This window comes from Eurypyga helias, unplaced genomic scaffold (assembly GCF_000690775.1).
Source record: "Eurypyga helias isolate BGI_N326 unplaced genomic scaffold, ASM69077v1 scaffold14064, whole genome shotgun sequence".
In the NCBI taxonomy this organism is placed as follows: domain Eukaryota; kingdom Metazoa; phylum Chordata; class Aves; order Eurypygiformes; family Eurypygidae; genus Eurypyga; species Eurypyga helias.
Window position 1 is genome coordinate 56,740 of NW_010245774.1, and position 22,032 is coordinate 78,771.

Consider the following 22,032-nt stretch of genomic DNA (forward strand, 5'->3'; position numbering starts at 1 on the left):
TTTCTGGCGTAGCTGCCTTAGGTTGTAATTTTTAATTTTACTTTTTAAAGACTCCTACAATGAAAGATAGGCACATTGGTAGGTAAGTATGATTTGCAGTTGCATATTTTCATTTCAGTAAAGGTTATATATAAGAACTTGGTGAGCGGTCTGAACATATCCATCCATCCCAAAAAGTCTATGTGATTTTAATTCTCTTAAAAGATTATTTAACCAGAAGTGCATTTCAACCTATATATAAGGCAAAGTGAACCAAGCAACAGCTGCTGAGGAAGCTAATGTGTCCCATATAAATGTCATAATATACTGCTGAAAAACAAACAAACCGACCAAATATCACCCTAACACATAAGCTGGATACTAAGTATAAAGGAAGGTTTGTTTTTACATGTAAAAAAGGAATTTATGCAACACCACCACTGTATTTGTGGATGTACTAGATAATGAATACGGCACACAAGCTAAGTATTAGTGAAACTTAGTCATCTTTTTCATGCTGAACATTTAGTTAAATTATTGCCCCAAACCGAGGCCTGAAAACAGATTGTAACCTCACCGATTATTCCAGCGCTTTCAGACATGTATAATGATGCGTTAATACATAATTCTGCTCCCTTCCGTAAATGACCCTGATTCTTTCTTCCTTCACGGGTAAAAAAAATGACTTCTTATGCAAATACTCTTCAATGAGGGCTGCAGTATCGTAGGCTACAACACATACAAGCTTTTCATTATTATAGGATAATTACTGGAAACTCAACGAAATTCACTGCTACCACACCCCGAACAACAGAGCTGCTTTCATATTCCGAGATGGCAGTACGATAATTGTTTCTCGTTCTCTCATTTACCTACAGCAGGTCAGCCCAGGGCTGGAAGGCACATCTTGGCACAAAGTCCCAGGAGAGGAGAATTTACCGGGTTTTTCGCTGGAGAGTGTATGTATTTACTACTACTACCCAAGGGAGTTACACATTTGTATTTCCACTACTAAAACGGTAACTGTCCAGTCAAGTATTAAGAGCTATTTCACCCTTTGCTAAAAGGACAATCCAGTGACTTTTAAGATGTTGAGTAATATTGAAACTCTTTTTTTTTTTTTCCTACTTTGCTTGATAAATTCTGGTTTATGGCCATTCCCAGTATTTCAGCTCGGTGGAGCAGTGTGGGTAACAGGCTACCTAGCGAAGCTCCAACATAATCTTGTAACAAAAAGTTACCCAAACAAAGCAGGCAAAAAAAAGTGTAATAATTCGATATTTTTCTAGGAAATACATAAGGCTTTCTGGAGGCATATTTTAAAATACAAAATGTATTCATTAAATTTAGCTTCATTACCAGCCGTCTGTGTTCCACATGCACCACACTTACTTCTTTTTCTGTTGCAGCTGAAATTAGAAAATTAAAGAAGGTTCTCCCCTTCAGTAGACGCCAGTATTTTTTTTTAAATCTCAAACTATAGCCAAGCTTTTTCCTGCCATAAAATGCACTCATATCTGTGTCTAGCTTTATATAGAGAAATACTTAGCCATATTAAACTGCAGATAATTCCCATACTGATAACACTAACCTGCCTTGGTTTGGATAAAAAAATGCAGTTTACCACAAAAGCAACCGCATAATTAAAGCAATATATATTCAATTTTAATATGAAAATATAATGAAGATTCCAGAAATATTTTGGTTTCAGAAACAGTTCCTTACACTAGCCTCAAAGTCATATTTCAGTTAATTATAGATTTCTTACTCACTAAAACTTAAAGAAACATCCACTAATTTTTTTTTTTTTTTTTTTTTTTTTTGCTAAATGTTGACTTCAGTGAACAGCTCTCCAAGATCTGGCATATTGATTTCTTGTTGTGAAGTGAGCTGTTCAAGCTCCATTTAAGATTTTCATCTTGCATGTAGCCCTGAGCACATCATAGCACCATAAATTAGTTAAATTGCACATTTATCACAAATGTTATTTTAAGATACTGCGTAAATGTGATGGCTGGAAGATATACAGTATGCCGCAACAAGCCACTACTTGGGTGGGGTTAGACCAGGGTCACCTTTATACACCTGTGATTTAAAGCCATTCCCACCCCATCACAATTTCATTTTTAAACTCCGTCTCGAGGCATTTTGTTTTCTAACTTGATCTGCGTATTTCTAAATAAAATTTCAAATGCAAGGCAAAAGTCAGAACTCAGATGCGTATGTTAAAATCCTGCATCCACACCTTCACGTTTGTCTAAAGGAAAAATATGATCTTAACATAGCTAGGTTGGTGATTTGGTTAGCATTAATAGTTACCATGCCAATACACGTATCCGTGTATGTCTGAAAAGAACATTATTCTAGTTCACTGATTCCCTAAATTCTTTATAATGTGAAATCGCATTGGTATGCCAGTCCTGGAGGTTCTGAAATGCAAGCTGAACTTTATTTTAATAAATTTGGGATATGCAGATCCTGACTAGCCATTCATTTGCAAAGTTTCAAGCCTATTTTAAATAAGTACTGTAAAGTCATTTCTGGTGCAGACCAACAGATAGAGTCGCTCCCTGAATTTTTATCCGGTACGTCTCCTCACTGCACATTCGGACCTATGTAACGCAGGCCCAGGAACTGACTTTCACCAGGTTAGGTGCAGTTGCATCAGTGGTATTTGATGTTTGGCGTCTTATATTTTAAGAATAAGTAGAAGGAACACTGCAACGGACACTGTAGTCTCCTGCTTCTACTCCCTCCCGTGCCCCAGATAGAGTGTTGCGTACAGAGCTTTTAGCATTACAAGTCAATGGTGCATCTTAAAAATACATTGATTGACAATATATGCAATAATCTGCCAGTCTCCTTATGTGTGAATTTCTGGTTTGCAACCAAATACTATATTTAAGCTGTTATAATTTTCAACGGAGGAATTCTCTGCTGTAGAGGTGAAAAAGTTTGGCTGCATTTACATTGAGATCATCTATTTGCAAAAAATGTGGACAGCCACCCGGGAGGCTTCATGAAAGACTCCAGCTAGCCAGGCTGCCTCTCCTAACTAACGGAGGGGGACTCCTGGGATGGTTCAGTCAACCAGCCAAACGGCGTGCTGCAATTTTACTGCTGGAATTTGAGCTGAGGCCATAAACACTGACACACAAATGACCTTAAAATCAGATAGGACTGTGAGCCAAAAGAGGAAGGAAAAAACCCAGAGCCCTAAGGATTAACCCCACTCACTAGGTCTGCTGAGCAGCATTGGCTAGAGAACGAATCGAACCCGCCCTTCTATTTCTGAAGACAGTGTTGGCACCGGCCTTTACAATTCCAGAGAAAGATGGATGGACAGACAGAAGGAAGGATGGAAGGAAGACTTAATTAGTTGCTTACTGGAAGACTGGCTTTTTTAAACAAAGAAAGGAAACTGTACGTTAAGACATTTGGATGCTAGGTATTACTTGAGACATGATTCTGAAGTGCTGTAACGGTGGTTTTGGTTCCCAGGTTACCATCTCCAGACTCTGAGCTCACCTGACTGGCAAAAGACGTGATTTACAGGCACAGTAATACAGGTGCTTGGGGGATGCCAATTGTTTTCAATAGTTTTGATGGGATGACCTGTCAACACCAGTAGCAGTCTGTCATTATCATACAAATGCTCCCGCTTGTTTGTGTTTGCTTGGCGTGTGTTTATTCATCTGGTTTTCCTGCCTCGCTGTCTGCTGCGGATGCTGTACGACAGCAGGTAGGGCCACGAGAGGACTTCAAAATCACAAAGTTGAAGTCACTGGTCTCGGGTTCCTATTCCTGTCCTTTGAAAACGCTGGCTAGATGGAAAAGGATTCTGTAAGCCGTGAAATACCCAGCGGCGCAACTTGCAGGCTCTGCTCAACACGCGCCAGGGGAACGCGAGCAAGTAGCGGTATCTGCCTGGGTCTGCACACACAGCACAGCAAAACACCTATTTGCTTTGCCACACGTTGCTCATAAACCCCGTCTTCAAAGTCAGCCTTACCTGACGTTTAAAAAGGAGTTATAACGCTCATTTATCTTTTCTGGGGGAAAAAATTCTGTTAATGCAGCCTTTGAATAAGTGCTACCCTGCTCTTTAAATGCTAAAGTTCACTAAAACTCCAGTGATTTATGTGCAGCTTTTGACTGCCAGCACCTGGCAGATGAAGAAACCTACTCAAGCTTCAGTCATAAACAGATAGCATACAATTTAATTTTAATGTGCTCGTTAGTCGTAGCACATTTCAGACATAATTGTGAACGCAACACAAAATTATAGCAAAAAGACAATTTTAATGCTGCTGTAGAAAAAAAGGTTATATGAAGAGTCATATAATGGTGCTTCATTGTCAACAACAAAACAGGGCACAGAGTGCATTACAGTGTCTGTGCTGTTTACATGCCAATATTTTATACATAGATTCTCATATGGTGTCAGCTGTCAGTTACTTCTGCAAATTAACTGCCAAAAATGGAGACGAACAGAATCACTTAGTGTGCTGGTAACCACGGGTTACCTTTCATATGCCTAAAGATAAAGCTGCAGTATGGAATCTTGGGAGAATAATTAGGCAGAACAAAACAGAAAGTTACCAATTGAAATAAAAAGGCATTCTACAATAGGAAATAACAACCAAGAGCGCTTATAAATAAGTAAAAGAGGTTATATCACAGAATGCCTCATAACTTTTAAGCAAAGTATTACAGTACAAACATTTTAAAGGCTTTATCAATGTTTAGGAAATACAGTACAAGTTTTTCAATAGATTTAACCCTTTGAGCACTGAGTTTATTTTGAATTTTCTTTTTTTTTCTTTTTTCTTTTTTTTTTTTTTTTTACTAATAAATACCTTTAAAAGTCACGTTGTGCAAAACAGTTAGAATGCATGCCAGGAATGCAGTCCGTGGCTTCGGTTTCTTCAGACGGTTTAAAAAACAAAACAAAACAAAACAAAAAAACCCCAAACAAAAAAACCCCAAACAAACAAAGCAAAAAAAAAAGAAAGAAAAAACCCCAAATGATAGCAAGACTAATAAATATGTATAATTTAAACATGAACCTCTATTAATATAGATGTACTGTATAGCAAAACAAAACAAAACATACTTTGCTTTAAGAATAATGTTTCTGAATACTTTATAAATGCTATCTGTGGTATCTTTCATCATATAATTTACAACGTTTGGATGTTAAAAGAAAAGCTGTTAGATCTAAAAAATGAAATATACACTATTTATAGGTACAGTTTATACCTGGGACTTATCAGGTACAAAACCCACTGTTGCTAAAAATGCTGAAGAAAAAGAAAATGGCATTAACCACAATCACATTTTTCATAAGAGATTTTGAAATCTATACAATATATACATCTATGTTTCAATGTGAAAATTATAGTTTTAAATTTCAAGGTGTGAGACACCTCTGCATAAACGGAGGTTCATATTAGTAATCGGAACTAAGCTGGTAAGGGTTTAAAAAAAACTTACCCATACATTTTTACCAAATTAATGCAAAAGTGCTTCAAAGTACTCAGAGGGCTAAAGATTATAGGGTGAGAAATACCAGCACACTTAGGTCACATGAAAAAAGTGCACCAGAATTAGTTATAAATGCTTAATTAAACTGTCTGTTAATGCATGCAGCTTGATGCATCAGAGGGATGCACAGCAACTAAATCCAATTTACACAAAGTTCCAAACACTTACCACTGCATTTTAACCTTCATATTTTACCAGTAACAACAGCTGATTATGCACCTCTATTTAAACACTGTACAGTTATACAAAACAGTTCAGCCCAGAGCGACTCTGGAGTTAAAATAAGAACATGTGCCAAGAACTAAACAGTAGCTTTAAGGCGTCTTTGACAGTTTTCCTCAAAGCAAATTACAGTTATTTTAATCAAAAGCAAATGCTACTGCTTCTCTAACTCGGAAACATACAGAAGATGATCCTCTGGTGACTTCCCATGTGTTTTACTAAGATGAAGTTTAACAGCATGCTTGCTTGCAAAAGTCCTGTTACAAAGTTTGCACTGATAAGAAGTTCCGATATCTTCCTCTGGAGAGGACGTCACCAGCTTTTCAGACGGTGACTTTGCTTGTGCTATCTGATTGTTAATCTGTTCACTGGACAGTTTGGACAAGTCTCTTAACCTGAAACCCAGATGCGATTCAAGATGACTGATGTAAGTTGAAGGAGTTCTGATCTGTGAAGCACAGTCGTTACAAAAGAACACCGGGTGCCCAGTGTCCAAATTTTTAAGGAACTTAGTTCCCCCCGTCCTTCGGAGCTGGTATTTCACATTGGCTAGCCAGTGGCTAATTGTGGTCATTGAAAGTCCCGTAAACCTGGAGATGTGCATTCTTTCTTGAGGGCTCAAGTCTGACATGATGTACTTTCCCTCTGAAGTCTGCCGTAAACTAGCTGCGAACTGGGCCTGCAATATGAGCAAGTGCTGAGGGTTCCAGTTAGACTGACGTCCCTTCCTTTTCTGAGCTGGTGTACTCTCTTCTGGTTCCTCTATTGTGGTACCATCAATGTCAGATTTCTCAGATATGCTGGAAGGTGTGGAAGATTTTGATGTGTGACTTTCTGTCAGGTTCTTCAGCATATCAGATATATCTGACAAGGCATTCTCGCGTAGCGGCGAGTTTGACATGAATGACACGACTGCAGATGTCTTTGCTGTTGTCACTGTAGATGAAGAAGATGCAGAAGATGTCGATGTGGATGACAAAAGCGCTGAACCCAAAGAGCAGCTTTTGTCACTCTTGCCTTTCGTCAAATCTATGGGTTGGTCATTGTTGACATGATAAAAATAACGGTCTAAGTGGTCTGTTTTTTTGGACTGTAGAGGTGGGGTGGCCACGGCAGCCTTTTCCGCCAAACTGTTGCTCATTTTAAAAAGCATGCTCATTGGATCCAAAGCGGGCAAAGATGGCTTGGCTGCCTTCCCGAGGTGAATATTCATGACGGACTGCAGTGCACTTAATGGGTTTACAAATGGCTGTTCAGGAGGGTGATCAGTAATGATAGCTGTGCTGCTACTTAAAGAACTTACAATGGACTTAACAGGTTCCTTCCCATTTTCCACAGGTTCTACCGTTGGACTATCCTTGCAACCATCTCGCTGAGGGACCGGGCTGCTCTGCTGGCTTTTAAAGCCACCATCAGTGGAGGGCTCCATCTTAAGAGGTTCACTGACTTCACTGCTGCATGGCGAAGGTGTTGCACGCTTCATTGGAGAAAGCTTTCCTTCAGGCTCTTTCATTTTTTCTTCCACTTTAGCCACCTTCTCGGTGACTTTCTTTACCAATTCTTCCATGGCGTGAAAGTTTGTTTTTGGCACAGGTGAGGTCTGACTGCTTGGTGGAGACACCAAGGGCTGGTTTTTAGTTGGCGATACTAGTTCATTGTTTCCAAACATGGGTTTTAACGGTGTACTCTTCCCAGATGAACCCAATGACAGCTTCATCATGTTGGGCAACTGATAGGCAGCATGAATGCTGGGGTAGCCACCCCAGCTTGGCGTGCCATTCTGCGCTTTGTTTATCGCTGATGTAACTGTGTTTTCTAAAGACTTCAATATATCTAATCCCCCCTTAGGGCTTTCTTCTAGGTCATTTTCAGTCAAGTAATGGTATTTTGAGGAGATATCGTATTTCTCCTCATCTTCACTTGACTTTTCTTTGTCTTTCATTTTGTCATCGGCAATGCCTCTTTCTTTATCTACTTCTTTTTTTATTTCAACATTTAATTTAGGGGAAACACTAGAAGGTGTATTGGAAGGAGACGTAAAAGTAGTGGCAGCCAGCGGCACAGACTGGACTTTCTCATCTACTAAGGACGTTATTGTCGGCGTTGCTGGGGCTTCTATAATTGGCTTCCCTTTTTTCATGGCCGAGTTGGTGACTTTAATAAAATGTCCCGTCACCATCATGTGAGCCGTGAGTTCCTGCAGAGTGTCATGCGAACTGCCGCACTCCATGCACTTCAGAATTTGAGATTTCCTCGCCTCAAAGTGCCAGGCATAGCTGGCACCGTTCTGGTGACCGTAGCGATTATTTGGCGTAATGTAAGGGTTAGAATTCTTTTGAAGTGCATCGTTGGTGTCTGAGATTGTTGCTTTTGGTGTCCCACCCGTGGAATCTGGAGAACTTGGAAGTTCAAGCTCCAGTGATGCTTTCTTTCTGGTAGCTGGGATAATTTTTGCTGCTACAGGTGTAACAGGTTCCTTCAGAGGCACTTTTTGGTAGTGTTTTGTTTTGATCATATGAACACTCAAATCCTGAAGAGATTCAAATGAATGACCACAGTACATACACTTTAATACTTTCTGGGCATCTTCTTTCCCTTCCATTTCAAGCAAAGAACGTTTACGGGGTTTGGACCATCTTTTGGGGTTATTGTTATCAGTTTCATGGTTGTCATCTCGATAATGTCCCGTTTCATTCATGTGCACTGTTAATTCTACTAAAGTATCATAGGCAGCACTGCAGTCTTTACAGCGGAATTTGCTGGCTCCAGTAAATATAGAGCCATAAAGCTTACTGCTTTGTCTGTACAATTGAACTGTGCTAAAAAGACTCGGTTCAGGAAGAATTCTGCTCTGAGAAACTTGCTGCAATGTTTTAGCCATAGCAGTCTGGTGCCAGTCAAAGCTGCCACTTCCACAACTGCTACTGCTGCTGCTGCTACTGCTGCTGCTACCATTGTTCTTTTCGGAAATCGGCTGGTGAAGGTTCAAATTGAGATTGGACCAGTAGGAATTGGAGAGGAAGTTATTATATACGGCTTTCATTTGTTCTAAACTATCAGATACAGTAGAGTCTTCCAGTGGTATCGAAACCTCTTTGCTCTCTTCCTCATTTTTAATAGAGCTGCTCTCAAAGTCTGCCATGCGGTCACTTGTCTCACTGATATGTGACTCACTGTCCATTTCATGGCTAGAAAATTCAGCTGCTGGCGAGTTTTGGTAGCTTTGGCAGTTCTTACTGAAGTCTTTTTCTGGACATGCATATTTTGCTGAAGGCTCCCCATCCACTGCATTTTCATCAGGTTCCACATCTTCTTCCACCAGTGCTGCTGCTTTTAGTTCGTCTGAAACATAGGCTATTATAAAGAAAAGAAAATGTAAGTTAGTTTCTGCTGATCATACTTTTGCTTAAGTGTTTTAGCCAAAGAAAGAAGTGTACTTATTTGTAAAATTAAACAGTTAAAATTTAGCGTTTCTTCAGAGCAAGAAAAAAAAATCTGCTCTTCAAACATAATTTGCCACCTTATTCTTCTCAAGGGGCAACAGCTTGAAATTAAAACTAAATTTGAAATTAATGAAGCACATTCTGGAGGTGGCATTCATTTCTAAAGTAATAAATTACTTGTATCAACCTCAGAGACAGCAGTTCCTGTCTGTCAATTAATATGTCTTATGCTTCTCCTACCCCTAATGCATTTCTTAACAGACAGATTCACAATTTAAATTAAGCAAGCATTTTTTGCTCATTACAGTTTTGAGACTCAATCTTTAATAAATATAGAGTACAACAAACATAAAAAATTCCTACAAAGTAAAAAAATCCCCAGTTACAATGACCAAGAAACAAGATTTTTTGAAAGTTATCATTTTTAGTAGTATCTTATCTTAGAGGAGGAGACAGTAAAAGCAGGTGACGCAGTCCTTTGAAACAACTCACTAAAAGCAAAGTGAGGATATTCATTAAGGGCGTAACAAATGACCCATTCACATTTAAACACGCCTTTCTCAACAAGAAAACCCATGCAGAATTATGTCAGGAGCTAGTTCAAGAAAATTGGTATGCTGTACTCATTCTTGCTGTATAAATATATACAAGACCTTCCAGTGGACCTTACAAATGTCAAAGTGTTTGCTCTTTAGACTACTTTGTCAATATTTACTCAGCATAAGCTACACGGACACCCAACAGGGATCCTGTCTTTTCCCCCCCTCCCCTCAAGTAATGCAACTGGTGATGTAAATCTAAGATACTCTTCCTGAATAGGATAGTTGGGAACTGACAGTAAACACATTCTTTTCATCCGTGCTGCTTCTGTGCACATATCCTACATATACTAAGCCTACATAAATGTTTTCTTTCAGGCTAGAAAACTATGGAAACACCACGAGAGGGATCCTTAACTGATTCCTTAACCGATCAAAATTATATATTTCTATATAAAATATATTAATTTACAGCTAAGCAAGAAAGCAAAAATAGAACATGACTTTTCTGTATTAAGTGGAATTCAAAATTTACTTGGAATCTCTCACAAATGCAATTAAACACTTTGAAAAAAATGCATTTCCAGTAGACCCTATGGTTGAAGACACTTGACTTTTGACCTTTTCTGCAACACATCTGGAATGTGTGGGTATCTGTATCTTAAACACACTGAATAATCTGTAGCTTGTTTATTCAGGCAATAGTGCAGAGAAGCTAATGGTCAACACCCCAAAAAGAGCTACTTTAAGCAACAGGGTGAAAAACGTAGAACAGTATAGTAGGTAACACATGCATGGCATTGCACCTTGCAGACTTCAGGGAAAATATGTTTAAAATATGTTATCAGAAAATGACAAGAGACAAAACAATGGTTAAAGTAACAATGAAATCAGGCTTTTAGTTTCACATGGAGTATTTCTTCCTTCAGCTAGGAAATACAAAATATTCACTACTGTTCTTTCACATGGATGAATGGTAGCAAATCTTCCTCCAAGCATGTAATCTGATCTTCAGAATAGAAGTTAAACCTTTGAAAGCACAAACATATCACATAAGAGCAACACATAATTGTGATTAGATATTTCAGCTCAGATAATTTCAATGCAGAAAATTCATGAAGCATGGGTCCAATTTTTAACATGTGGGAGAACATAGTTGGAAAGAATTATGTGAAAAACATGATTAAAAGATGTTTTGAGACGCTGATATGAAGATGAGACTTTAACAAGTATACGTACTGCAATGAAACAGACCTGTGCTGTTTCACTCGATTTTATGTTTTTTCAAAATCTTCTGAAAGAATTCAAGAATCCTTATTTTGTATATTTTACAGTCATGTTGACAGTTTGTAGAAAGGATCAGCGCCTCTCCTGCAAATACTTGCAACAAAACCACTACAAAGAATCTAACAAGGTGGATTTTATTCAATACTTTCATTCTCCTATGGATGGTACAGATTGGTTTTCCATCTTAATTACTTTTTCCATCTTAATTATTTTTTCCATCGTGTTTCTGAACTCTACCAGAAACTTTAGCAAAGAATACCACAGCAGTTCAAATTACTCTCTAAAGCTGAAAGATTTTAAATAATTACTGATAATGTGTAACTGGCTACCAACTACCTTTTTCTCCACCACACCATATCCTAGTGATATGAATAAGGAAGGATGGAAGGAAGACACAGAGAGCATAAAACCTATCATCTTTTTGCAAAAATGAAGCAAATGTACCCTTTTCCTTTTCCACCTTGCGGAAGCAGCTTTTCTTTTAAAACTCCCATTCCTTTGCCTCTGTTGGGAAAATGAAGAACAATTCCCTTTTGACGAGCGAAAGCAAATCCAAGGTTGGTGCATTAGAACGATCTCACTCACTCCCGCGGCTGGGGGGGGCACACCAAAGCATCTGTAAGCGTACCTGCCCTTTGCTCTTTGTCCACTGCTGCTGGCGTGAGCAGGGGCCACCCCCATTCCCACCACCAAGTCACGTACCCAAGCGCTGGGCTCCATCCCTGCACACCATGGAAAGTGCTCCCGGGGACCGGTGCTCACCAACACACACCAGGGCCATAGGATCAGACCCATAATTAGTGTGGTTTTCTTCACCTTTTTGTTTTTCTTACTGCTGAAATCTTATGAATTTTGTTTTGGGCTGAAACACTTGTCACATTCAGAGATTTTTTTAGAGAGTGACTTTTACATTAGGGAAAACCTTCAGCATACGGCTCATTTAAATGTAAATCTATTTACCTTTCATGCTTTCTTTGCCCTTTTCACCAACTATCAAGCATATTTGCGTGTTAACCAGGAGCTGCCTCCTCTAGAGCTGTTCTCCTTCCTAAGCTCGAGTTGTGAAGCCAACTCGTGACATCAGTCTTTGATCCAGATACGCGGGAAATGAGGCACAAACGACAGTACGGAACGTAACCCAGCAATCTGCAACGTCGATACGCGGGCAGTTGGAACAACTCTTTCTCCTCCACAGAGGAGGGATGAACACAACATTACCCCCAGCTTCCCCAAAGATCGGCGCAAGAGATGAGGGTGCTCCAGGAAATATCTTAGCCTAAGACCACCCTAAAACGGATTTTACACCAGTAGCTTCTAATTCCTTATTCCAAGGGCCAGTCACCTAATTGCTTGCCTTCAGGGCAATGTAAGGCAACCCAACAAGTCCTGGACCAACCTGCAGTGGCAGACTCCAGGCACACAGAGCTTTTGTAACACCGCTACTGGTAGCTTTATAGTTTCCTCCTCAGAAAACCCAATTAAATTGTTAGCAGCATGTGGGGCGGGAAGGGAGAGGCCAAACTTCAGTCCCACCCTAGCAGGGAGCACAGGATTCGGTGCAGGTGCTGGTGGAAGGGAGCCCACCTGCAGCCACGGGAATCCTAGATGCAAAAAATTTTTTTCGCTGAGATTCACTGCCTGGTGGGGAGGGTGTCTTCAAGAAACAGTGTCTCCAGCCCATCGTTACTCAGGCGTTTCCTTCTTATTAAAAAAAAAAAGAGAGATTCGAGGTTTGATAAATAAATGTTGGAAACAGCAGGGCATCTGTAAAACTGTTCTTCAATGCCCTGACAGCAAAGTCTGAGAGGGGAAAAAACAACTTTAAAGGCAATTCTAATGGCAGAAGAAGTTAGTAAGAATGGAAATGAAAGAAATTAGGTAGTTCTGGCTTTCTTCTTTTATTTGTTTTTCCAGAGTAAAAGAAGAAAAAAAAAATACAGTTCTCAAAAAAGTCTTTAGTTTACATTTCATAGGGCACCATAAGCCACAGTTGGGCAATGGTGTCACTATGACATCGTATTTGACAAAAATGGATAGCAGTTCCCTGGGGTGGCCCTCACTTTCTAGAGATGAGAGTATCAAAGGGATTCAGAAACCCATTGCAGGTGCAACTACAGGGAGGTTGAGAACAGACAACTCCCTCATTAATATTTATTATAATTATTAACTAAACTGCTAGGTAATAATGAAATTAACACATTTGATAGGAAAACATAACAGTAAGCTGTGGTATAATGCGATTCATTACCACACAAGAGGGAATTAGCTTCATAACTGAGCTATGGATCATTTCTTTGCCAGTAGAAAGAAATTGTGATCCATCACTGCCCCAAAATGATCTACAGGTTGTATATACAGGAATAAAGCCATATCCCTGGCTCTGCGCAGACACCAGAGATCTACTGTAGAAGAACAGAGAAATATCGCTGGTTCACCCCGTTTCTGCAGACAGAGGAAGTCCCCATGCAGCCAAAAGAGCTGTTACTCCACTGATGTTCCGGGCCAAACGGCAATCCCCTGAGATGCCCGCCAGCCCAACAGCTGCTGGCTCGATCCCAACAGCTAGAGGTCCTCTTCGGCAGGAGGATGGGAAACATGGCATGGGTTTCATGCCTTCCAGGGCAACATCCACCCCGTAACACAGTCAGACACACACCTCCTTGGCTTTGTTCGGAAAGACAAAGCCGTAGCACTAAAGGCGTGTTTTACTGGTCTCCAAAAACCAGTTAATTGCACAATTCTTCCCTTATTTCCTGAAACATGCATCTGAGTCCATATATTTTGGCTTGGATCTACCCAAATATTTCATTTAGATACTTCTGAAATGTCTTGTTTTAATTACACTTTTTTGCCAAGACTTTTTCTTTTAATTAGCTTATTAGGGTATATTTTAAATAGAATATAAGCTCTTTACTTGAAAAAGTACCAAAACATTCTAATATTATTCTCCATGAAAAAAATGCTTAACTATAAAAGTTTACCAAAACCATTGAGTTCCTTGGAAATATTTTGGCTTTAACCAAATAGCTTCTCATTAAAAAAAAAATTACAACCAGCTTTGTTATTTATTTATGCATGGTTTAAAATCATCATATAATACTAAGGGTCATTTCCCAAATGACCCGATTTTGAGTGCATCTCAAAAAAAATGCCTTAGAAAACCTGAACCCTTATATATTTCACACATGAAAAAAAAGAGAACGGCAGACAGGGATTGGGAGCAGGAAGGCTCCCAGTGCTTATGGGATGAATGTTATATTTCCAGTCAAAAAGAAAACGGGAAAAGGATCCGAACAGACCAGTGAGTAGGACCCAGCAAACAAACCTCTGCAGCCTGACCCGCTCCTGGGGCTCCCCAAGCTGAAGCACAGTGCTGCTGGCAGTACAGAGCCTTTTCCTAAATCCCATTCTGTTTTAAAGCAGACACCAGCCACCTAAGTAATAGCCTGAATATTATTTTCGTGATTTCAGTAATCAATGAAAAAGCCGCTGAGAGGTCCCCCAGCTTTGATGGGACCATTCAGAGTTAAGGGGGGGCTCAGCCTGCACACAAGTCAAGAGAAAGGCAACAGAGAAACGGCAGCACGGAGATGCTTTGACTGTGCCAACGAACCTTCCTCACAAAATTAATGAACAGAGGCAAGAGAAAACCAGCTCGGTGGATGGAGTCAATCAAAGACCTAATGCAAATGAAGGCATATAAAAGAGTTATATCAGTCTGTTAGAAAACTCCCACTCCGCAGGCCTTCACTTACAGGAAGAAAGGCAAACATTTCACCCACAACATGAGCTATTTCTATACCGAGACTGACTGATAATTCACATGTAACTGAAATTGTATCTGAGACTTCACTGCTCGGCAGAGATGTTAGCATATTCCTCATTAGGCGCTAGAAATGGGAGGTAGGAGTGGCTGCCCTGTTTACAAGAGTGGCAAACGACAACACTGCCTCTAAACAGGCATGGCAATACTGATTACCCAGCACCTTGACAGGGACATTATTCCTGTTAGAAAGGTCAAAGGTTCTGTTTCATAGAGGCAGGACTGTCTATTATGGGAGAGAAATGTTATTTCCAAGTGGAGAGGTCAGCACTTCCCTTGCACACCGGCTGAAGTCACCGGTACCGCACACCCGAGTACGAGCCTACTGCAAGACTGATTATTCTGCCCACTGGCAAGGTCAAGAATATTAATTTTGAACATGTTAATTTGATGTGATGTGCATGATTAATGCTTGTTTAGCTGGATTTTTTGTATGTTGATAAATCTGCAGCCTTTTCACGCCAATAATGGTGTAGTGTTAAGTTATGGGGAATCGGTGTAGACGGGTGTGACACGGCGTGCCGATCTAATGGGTGGCGAGCGTTAGGCACTAGGAACTTTGAAGTGGACTTGGGTTCGTTCCTTCACGAAAACACTGCCGCTGTCTACAGAGCGCTCCGAACCAGGGCAGAGGAAGCTAGCCAGCTGCTGTAACCCAGCATCCTGTACTGGTATTACATTTGGGGGAACTTCAGAGAGCTCAAATCAACTCTAAGTGTTGACAGCTGAGAATTACATGGACAAAAACTACACAGTGGAGAAACAATACAAGAAATCCGTTTGTATGTCATGAAAGTGTGGGCCATCTAAGTGCAGAACAAAGCAAGTCTACAGCAGGCACCTTTTACTCATGTCAACGTATTCCAAGCTCCCTTGGTTTTTGTGTAGTTTAACAGAGGGTACAGGATTCAGGTCTCCTCTTCACTTTGGATTTTACGCTGCCATGTGAAAGGTATCATACAGGCCACCCACAAATGATGAGAGAAAACATTCTAAAATGCTACTAATTCTGGAAAGGGAGGCATTTGTTTTTCTGAAACCAAATATTATTTAGATGTTTGTTAAATGAGAGATTCCTGTGCAAAGATCCCATTTATGTATTACCTCATCCATTAAATAAACACCTGAAAAAACAGGATGCCATTAATATTAAATGATGGCTTAGAAACAATTTAGCACTACTGGACATCATCACTCTACTGAAGTGTTCAAAAGCTTCAATGAGTGTTTTATTCTTCATAGCAACCCTGTGGAAGAAACATTCTTATCCTCAATTTATAGCCGCAAACCAAAATCCAAAAATGTTAAATATTAGTTGCCTAGTGCCAGACAAGAAGGCAAGTGAAGGAGCCTGTAACGCCTGTAGGTTAACATACGTAATTCAGCTTTTTACACAAAACATGAGAAGATGGCCTACGTTTGTGTTTCTGTTGCTATGCTGCTTCACAGTGTTTATGTCAGTACAATATATGTGTATAATTGAAAATAATTGCCAGTTTTCAGCTTAAACAATTATTAAGGATAAAATGCCCAGTGAAATACCCACAGGTACAGGTACTGTGCACAACCCTGAGTCTGTGGCTACAAATCTCCTCTGAGCCAAGCTCCTGGGATCCAATAAATGCTGAACCTGCAGACTGCCAGCAAACTTCTTTTCACAATGGGGAACACAGGAAAGGTTTCGGAAGTAAGGAGAGGTGTTGGCACAACTCTCCTCCAAAGAGCTTTCTGCTCCTGGCCCAGAGCAGGACTTCAAGTCAGCTGTGCACGCCCGCTCAGGGTTTTTCTAAAATCTGCTCAAATTATCCACCTGTGAAACATAACACCACTTCTTCCTAACGTGGAGAACAGCAGACGATCCTATCACGCTGCAGTGTGCTCGTCTATGCGTAGGGTTGCATGAGGATCCGTCAGAGATTTGTCTCACTTGGAGAGTTCACCTGCCGCCTTCTACAAGAAGTTTTTGACAAGAAGGAATCTGAAGATTAAAAAACCTTAAGTAAGACCCAAGCTCCAAGTTATTCCATGTATAATGAAAAAAAAAAAGTATAGATTCTTAAAGTAAAAGTAAGTATAGATTCTAAAGTAAAGCTTCTTAAAGAGACTTTCTCACGTAAAACTTGCCTTCAGATGTCATTATTGTACAGTTAGAAGGGAATGACTTGCTTATGAGACACTTAACTGGAGTTCAGGCTGTGCCTGGTCAGGAAAAACAGATTTATATGAGTTTTTTCTTAAATCTGCAGTCACGCACACACAATACAACTGGCTCCCAAAAATACCACAGCCGCAGAGAAGCTGGGGGACAGTTCATGGCCCACTGTGTGCACCCACTGCTGCTTACCAGAAGGGATGCAGGATCACAGCAATCAAGTGGAAGGGCTGAGAAACATCAGGGACTCCCATGAGGACAAAAGGACCCTCCTTGCTATGGTATTTTCTGAAATCAATCTCCTTCCCCCTTTGTACTCTGGAAGACGTAGGGATTTTAACAGCCTCTAGGAGCCTAAGCCTGGAATTTCTGGCTGATCCTGCTAAAAAGGAGGAAAAAAACCTTCCAGGCCTTCCCTGTCACCACCTTTCACAAGCACCATCAGGACTAGATCAAATAGAAAAATGAGCACCCATTGGGAATTCCCAACAGCTGCTGGGTCCGAGTCAGTTCAGGGGCTCGGCGTTCCCATGTCATCAACGTTCATGTCGTACCTGCCTGCCCTCGCCATTCCTGGGGAAGGGATGCCCTTCCTGCTGGGACACCAGGGTTACCAATGGACAGGAGCATGAAGGTCCTCACTACCCACCGGGAGGTTGGGGGTCAGCCAACCAGCCATGAAGGGGAAACACAACCGGGGATTCAGGCACAAGCTGCGGAAGTAAAAGTTCACAAGCAGCCCCATAGCCTGACAACACTCACATAAACTTAACAAATACAGTTAGCGTGTGCATTAGTAGCAGAAAAAACCCACCTACATTTACTGTGTACATTTTCCATCAGGAATAAATTCGACCCACTCTAAGTAAGACAAAACTGGTTTTCTGTTGGTTTCCAAGACAGATGCTTGGTGTGAAGTGTGACAGACTTGTTAGAGTTTCCACTCCACGCAAGCACATGCTACAGTGGGAAATAAATGTTCGTAAGCAGAGGAAGCAGCTTCATGTTATGCTTTAGGTAAACTGGTTTGGGACTCTGTCGAATTTTTCTAAGCACAGAATTACCATTTACTCAAATGGACAAAAATATTTACCAGCATCCTCAAAGAATAAAAATATTTCTTTGGATTGTTGTGGGGTTTTTGTTTTGTTTTGTTATGTGTGGATGTTTTGTTTTGTGTGGATGTTTTGTTTTGTTCTGTGGGTTTGGTTTTTTTTAAATAAAAGGCACTATCAACATCCTGGTAAGACAAAGCCAAATTCTCTATATGAATTGGTAGTAAAACACACAGGGACACAATCTCTGCTTGGTATCAGCATTTGGGTGGCATCTTTTGATCACTGAAGAGCACACAGGGCATTCAACAAACTAATACGAGATTCACAGCCAACTCCAGGATAAGCAGGCATGAGCATAAAAGTTCTCAATATGGCTCTAATAGCTCTTAATTATTATAATCCTTCACTGAGCAAACAGATGTTGTAGGGGAACTTTCATTTCTTCAAATGCAGTAATCAAACTATTCTGCTTCTGCCCTGCCTCTTTTCAGTAAACGCTTTGTATAGTGGAGTGGAAATAGCAAATGTAGTGACAAAATGACCGTTTAATTGTCACAGAAATCTGTTTCTGAACAAAACTGATGGTGTCATTTCTTTTTATCCACATTTCTCAGAGTCTTCTGATTACGGTTTAGCTTTTTTTTTTTTGTATGGAAAAAAATTTCTTACACCTTACTTTCTATAATCTTCCCACATCTTTGGTTGCTCCTAATCTGTCCACATCTTACAAGTTTTACAGCAACCAGAATGCTGGCTTTGTATTTGTGTTTAACTATATTAATATTAACACACATGTCTGGAGCTGCAGTCTTCATTGCAAAGTACTGAAAAATGAAGATTCCAGCTAAAATGCTCAAATATATTATAGTGAGTCATCCTAACTGGAGATTTATTTGTACATGATCATGACTACTGAAGACATTCAAAATACCAAAAGACCTTCAACCTGATCCTTCATTTTTCTTGCAAACTTCAAATTCCCATTGAAGGCCTTTATACAGTAGTTTCAATAGCTATTTTGGTTGCAGTGCCTCCTTACAATAAACTCCATACAACTGTATGAATGGTATGGTAGAAATCCAAATGATTTCAATCACAATTTCGGCTATTGTGAACTTGTACTTATAATGAAGTTTCTCCATGAAAAAAAGGAGTTCACTGTGGGCCAACAAAGCTTTGTGTCCTTTCAGAGTTTTTATTCAGCCCTCATTTAAGAAAAACAACTATTGACTGCAATATGAATCTCAGGGCTTGGAGAAAGCAGAGATTCTAGGGATTACCTCTATGAGATGGACCCAACTTGTTTTGTATTTATAGCAAAAAGAAGCACTGAATATTCATTTCACTCACTTGCTAACTATACTAATATATGCTTTTGTAAATGAGTCTCTATCTAGCACTAGCTATTGAACTGAAGGGTATCTGAATAGGTGGGTTTTGCTATAATACCACACTAAGATAATGTGCTGGAAACAAATGCTTCACTGATTCCTGAATAGAAAATTTGCTGGAAAACCCTGAGAACTAGAAGATGAGGGGGAGGGGATTAAAATGTTGCTTCAGAGCCACCAACCAAACTCTTGTCATTTTTAAAAGATGTTCCTGTGGCACAATATGAATAGTTTATAGCCATGATTGTGAACATTCAATGTCATATAAGAAAAGACACTTGTCAAGAGCCTTTCCCTTACAAGCACCCTCATCGTGACCTGTGTTAATGAAGTTAATTGAATTTAAGATCAATAATGGTTAATTATTGCAATTTGACATTCTGAGATAAATGGCTTTAAGACAGAGAAATGTGTGTGTATGTGAATTCTCTGCAAAGAAGGTGAACACATTACAGCCTAAGAGGGATCACACAGTCCTTCCATTGATCCTGGTACAATCTGATCGACCTAATCCTCTGATGAATGTGGGCTTTTCACAGCTACAAGTAAATGTTCTACAAGACTACTCTAACCCTTGTCACTGACCAAATCTATATGAGCTGTACACTAGAAATCTATTGAGATAGATTAAAGAACTGCTGTAGAAACAAGAGATGCTTCAATAAAGATGAAGGTTTATTATATTGACTATTAACATTACATGCAGTATGCAATTATGAATGCTTATGGATCATAAGAGTTTAATTTTGGTCAGTTAGATGTAAATTATCATAACTGAACAATAGTACTAATTTAAAAAACAAAACAAAACCAAACAAAAAACCAACCAAACAAAAAACCCCCCACCCAGATCTTCCAAAATCCAACCACAATGTTGAATTTAAGGACTGACTTGCCAACGTTCGGTAAGAAAGTGATTTTAAAATCATCCCTGAAACATGCAAGAAGATGCTCACAGACAGGTATTTATTTCATAGTCATTCATCAACCTACTTCATTTAGGTTTTTTTTTTAAGTTTACTTTCACAATAATTCCCCAACAGGAAGACATTTTTTCAAACGTGTTAGTAATGATATTCTTACATGCATACTGAACAAGTTAAATGACCACTTACAAGATTTATAATGACAAAGTAAATGTCAAGGAAAAAGTATTACTGATTGCAGAGCACTGACAATAAAAAGCTGCTGAAGAGTTCTGTCAAAATGTAAGATTATGCAAAAACACTATTGAGAACACTGCTAATCATCTGCTCTTGTCAATTACTTGAAGGGTATCTGACAGCATATTTACATTAAACACATTTCAGTAGCAAAATCCTTAATGCTGTATCAGAATACTTTCATTATCATTAGAAATCCTGTAAAAAGTCCTTTTGCAGCAGAGCATTATAGCAGCAATGATGTAATATCTATCTCTGCATCAGGTAGGGATATCTATTTGATGCTATTATAGCTACATAACATTTGAAATGATATAACCAAAGACTAAATACACACGTAAGATGGCAATGTCCATGTTCCTGTACCCAACATCGGTATTTTCAAGTAACAGCTTTGTTGGAGTCTCAAACTTAGGACAAATGGATGAGCTGTCTTTCTCTGGCCATTCTTTTTAGCCTTTTACTCCTTGTGTGACTGTATTCTATTATGGCAAAAGACATTATCAAGCAGACATTTTTTCTAAATCTTTGATTGTAACTCGCAATTCAGCTGCTTTATGAGCAGTCACATTAACTACCAATACCTTTCACCCTCAGTAGAAACTTATTTTAGTTATGTCTATCTTATACTTTATGGGACCCTTCCTCCAAAATAGAGAAATAAATGAAATGTAATGAAAATGAAATGTTGATGCTTTCCGTGCTTCAGCAGGCGTTACTAAAAAAGCAGACATAACCCCGTTGGGTGTGTAAAACAGTAAGCGTGCATAAAAATGGACAGGGCGTAAGCGTGAGCTGCCTTTCAGAAGGAATTCATTGTGGCTTAGAGGGAAAAGAAGGAAAACAAGCCCTAGCCATGACCTGCAGGATCAATTTATGGTCCTTCCATCACTTCCGTTGGAGACAGCGTATTTAACCTCAGTTTCCCCTGTTCGTAAAGGGAGGAGGATCCTGATGCTCTTAATGCTTCTGAAGCACCACAGTTTCTCAGATTAAACCCACCCCTTATTAAAACTAACCCGCAGGAAGCACAGATGACACCCCAGAACCTGGATCAGACTCAATCCTCATTCACACCACACAGGCGAGCGGCACTGCTTGTCCTTCACGTCGTAAGCCGAAGTCCAGGGTGAGCTTTGTTATAACAAAACACAGACGTGAAATCCGTTCGGCGTATCACGTGTGCTGCCCACCCACGTAGTCATACGTGTACCTGCACATCTACTGTGCTAGAAAGCTGGGACGGCAGCAGCCAGGCCTTCCGCCCTGCCATCGTCCAGAAAATCAGGAAGCTGGAGGTAGACCTTTGGTCCTTCCCTTCCCCTCCCACGCTGGGCAGCTCTCAGGTGCAGGACGGCACCTGGCAAACACCAGCAGCGACAATCCTGATGGGCGCTGTACTAACCTGAAACACGCTGCCGACAGTCA

At 40.0% G+C, this 22,032-nt stretch overlaps 1 protein-coding gene across 1 annotated transcript; it reads right to left on the minus strand.

Annotated features, from left to right (window-relative positions):
* Positions 1 to 5,078: 5,078 nt before the first annotated feature.
* On the minus strand, positions 5,079 to 9,094 carry TSHZ3 (teashirt zinc finger homeobox 3). Its single transcript, XM_010150195.1, has one exon. It carries the CDS (start codon positions 8,927 to 8,929, stop codon positions 5,903 to 5,905), a length of 3,027 nt encoding a protein of 1,008 aa, XP_010148497.1. The 5' UTR covers positions 8,930 to 9,094; the 3' UTR covers positions 5,079 to 5,902.
* Between the last annotated feature and the right edge of the window lie 12,938 nt (positions 9,095 to 22,032).

Bases quoted from the DNA above. Each gene is read 5' to 3' on its own strand.
- TSHZ3 (XM_010150195.1), bottom strand. From the start codon at position 8,929: ATGGACAGTGAGTCACATATCAGTGAGACAAGTGACCGCATGGCAGAC.